This window comes from Calidris pugnax, unplaced genomic scaffold, assembly GCF_001431845.1.
Source record: "Calidris pugnax isolate Ruff unplaced genomic scaffold, ASM143184v1 scaffold459, whole genome shotgun sequence".
Taxonomy (NCBI): domain Eukaryota; kingdom Metazoa; phylum Chordata; class Aves; order Charadriiformes; family Scolopacidae; genus Calidris; species Calidris pugnax.
The window spans coordinates 739,589-741,408 of NW_015091670.1; the positions used below are offsets into that span (position 1 = coordinate 739,589).

General features: G+C 71.6%; 1 protein-coding gene across 1 annotated transcript in view; it reads left to right on the forward strand.

Annotated features, from left to right (window-relative positions):
* The first annotated feature begins 218 nt into the window (after window positions 1-218).
* Window positions 219-1,820, forward strand: part of MIOX (myo-inositol oxygenase) — a 35,942-nt gene continuing 34,340 nt past the window's right edge. Inside the window, exon 1 of the mRNA XM_014961945.1 lies at window positions 219-603. Within this exon, the coding sequence (XP_014817431.1) occupies window positions 219-603 (385 nt within the window). The remainder of the gene's footprint in view (window positions 604-1,820) is intronic.

Below are 1,820 nucleotides of genomic sequence, written 5' to 3' on the forward strand. Positions count from 1 at the left end.
TGCGGGAACCCCCCTCGTGTGCGGGGACCCCCCCGTTTTAGGACCCCCCCTGGGTGCGTGGAGATGTCTCGAGTGTGCGGGGACACGCGTGCGCAGGGGACACCCCCCCCCTTCGTGTGTGAGGATCCCTGGGGGTGCGGAGATATGGGGGTGCGGGGACACCCCAGTGTGCACAGACACGGGTTTGCGGGAATCCCCTCGTGTGCGGGAACCCCCCCATGTGCGGGAACCCCCCCGTGTGCGGAGACCCCCTGGGTGCGTGGAGATCCCTCAGGTGTGAACGGACACGCGTGTGCGGGGACACGGAGGTGCGGGGACCTCCCGCCCGCCAGAACCCCCTGGGTGCGTGGAGATCCCTCAGGTGTGAACGGACACGCGTGTGCGGGGACACGGAGGTGCGGGGACCTCCCGCCCGCCAGAACCCCCTGGGTGCGTGGAGATCCCTCAGGTGTGAACGGACACGCGTGTGCGGGGACACGGAGGTGCGGGGACCTCCCGCCCGCCAGAACCCCCTGGGTGCGTGGAGATCCCTCAGGTGTGAACGGACACGCGTGTGCGGGGACACGGAGGTGCGGGGACCTCCCGCCCGCCAGAACCCCCTGGGTGCGTGGAGATCCCTCGGGTGTGCGGGGACACGCGTGTGCAAGGGACCCCCCCCTCGTGTGTGGGGATCCCCGGGTGTGCGGAGCCCCCCAGTGTGCACAAACACGTGGGTGTGGGGACCCCCAGTGTGCGGGAACCCCCCGGGTGCGTGGAGATCCCTCGGGTGTGAACGGACACGCGTGTGCGGGGACCCGGGGGTGCGGGGACCTCCCGCCCGCCAGAACCTCCTGGGTGCGTGGAGATGTCTCGGGTGTGCGGGGACGCCCCCCCCCTTCGTGTGTGGGGATCCCCGGGTGTGCGGGGATATGGGGGTGCGGGGACACTCCAGAGTGCACAGACACGGGGGTGTGGGGACCCCCCGTGTGCGGAAACCCCCCCCGTGTGCAGGACCCCTCCTCGTGTGCGGGAAGCCCTTGGGTGCGTGGAGATTCCCGGGAGTGCAGGGACACGGGTGTGTGGGGAAACGGGGGTGCGGGGACACGGGGATGAACAGACACAGGGGTGCGGGGATCCCCCGTGTGCGGGAACCCCCTGGGTGTGTGGAGAACCCTCGGGTGTGCGGGGACACGCGTGTGCGGGGATCCGTCGTGTGTGGGGATCCCCGGGTGTGCAGAGCCCCCCAGTGTGCACAAACACGTGGGTGCGGGGACCCCCAGTGTGCGGGACCCCCTGGGTGCGTGGAGATCCCTCGGGTGTGCGGGGACACGCGTGTGCAGGGGACCCCCCCTCGTGTGTGGGAATCCCTGGGTGTGTGGGGACCCCCCCGTGTGTGGGAACTCCCCGGCTGCGTGGAGATCCCTCGGGTGTGCACAGACACGGGGGTGCGGGGACATGAGTGTGTGGGAACCCCTTGGGTGCGTGGAGATCCCTCCGGTGTGCACAGACCCCCGGTGTGCACGGACCCCTCTGGTGAGCACGGACACGGGTGTGCCGGACCCCCTGGTGTGCTCCCTCCCCAGGTTCCCCGCGTGTCGGGCCCTGAGTGTGCCCAGCCCCCCGGGGGTGCCCCCCACGGGTGATCCCCCCCCGCAGAGGGACGGGGTCCCGGGGTGCTCCCGTGGGGCGCCGGGACACGCTCCGGGATGATTCACCGGGAAAATCCCCGTTCCCACTCCCACGCGAGAGCGGAACGTGGGGTGCGTGCGGGATGGGGGGGCGGCTCGGCACCGCCCGGCCTCGCCCCCCACCCCGGGCACTCTGGACCCCACGGGCGGGGG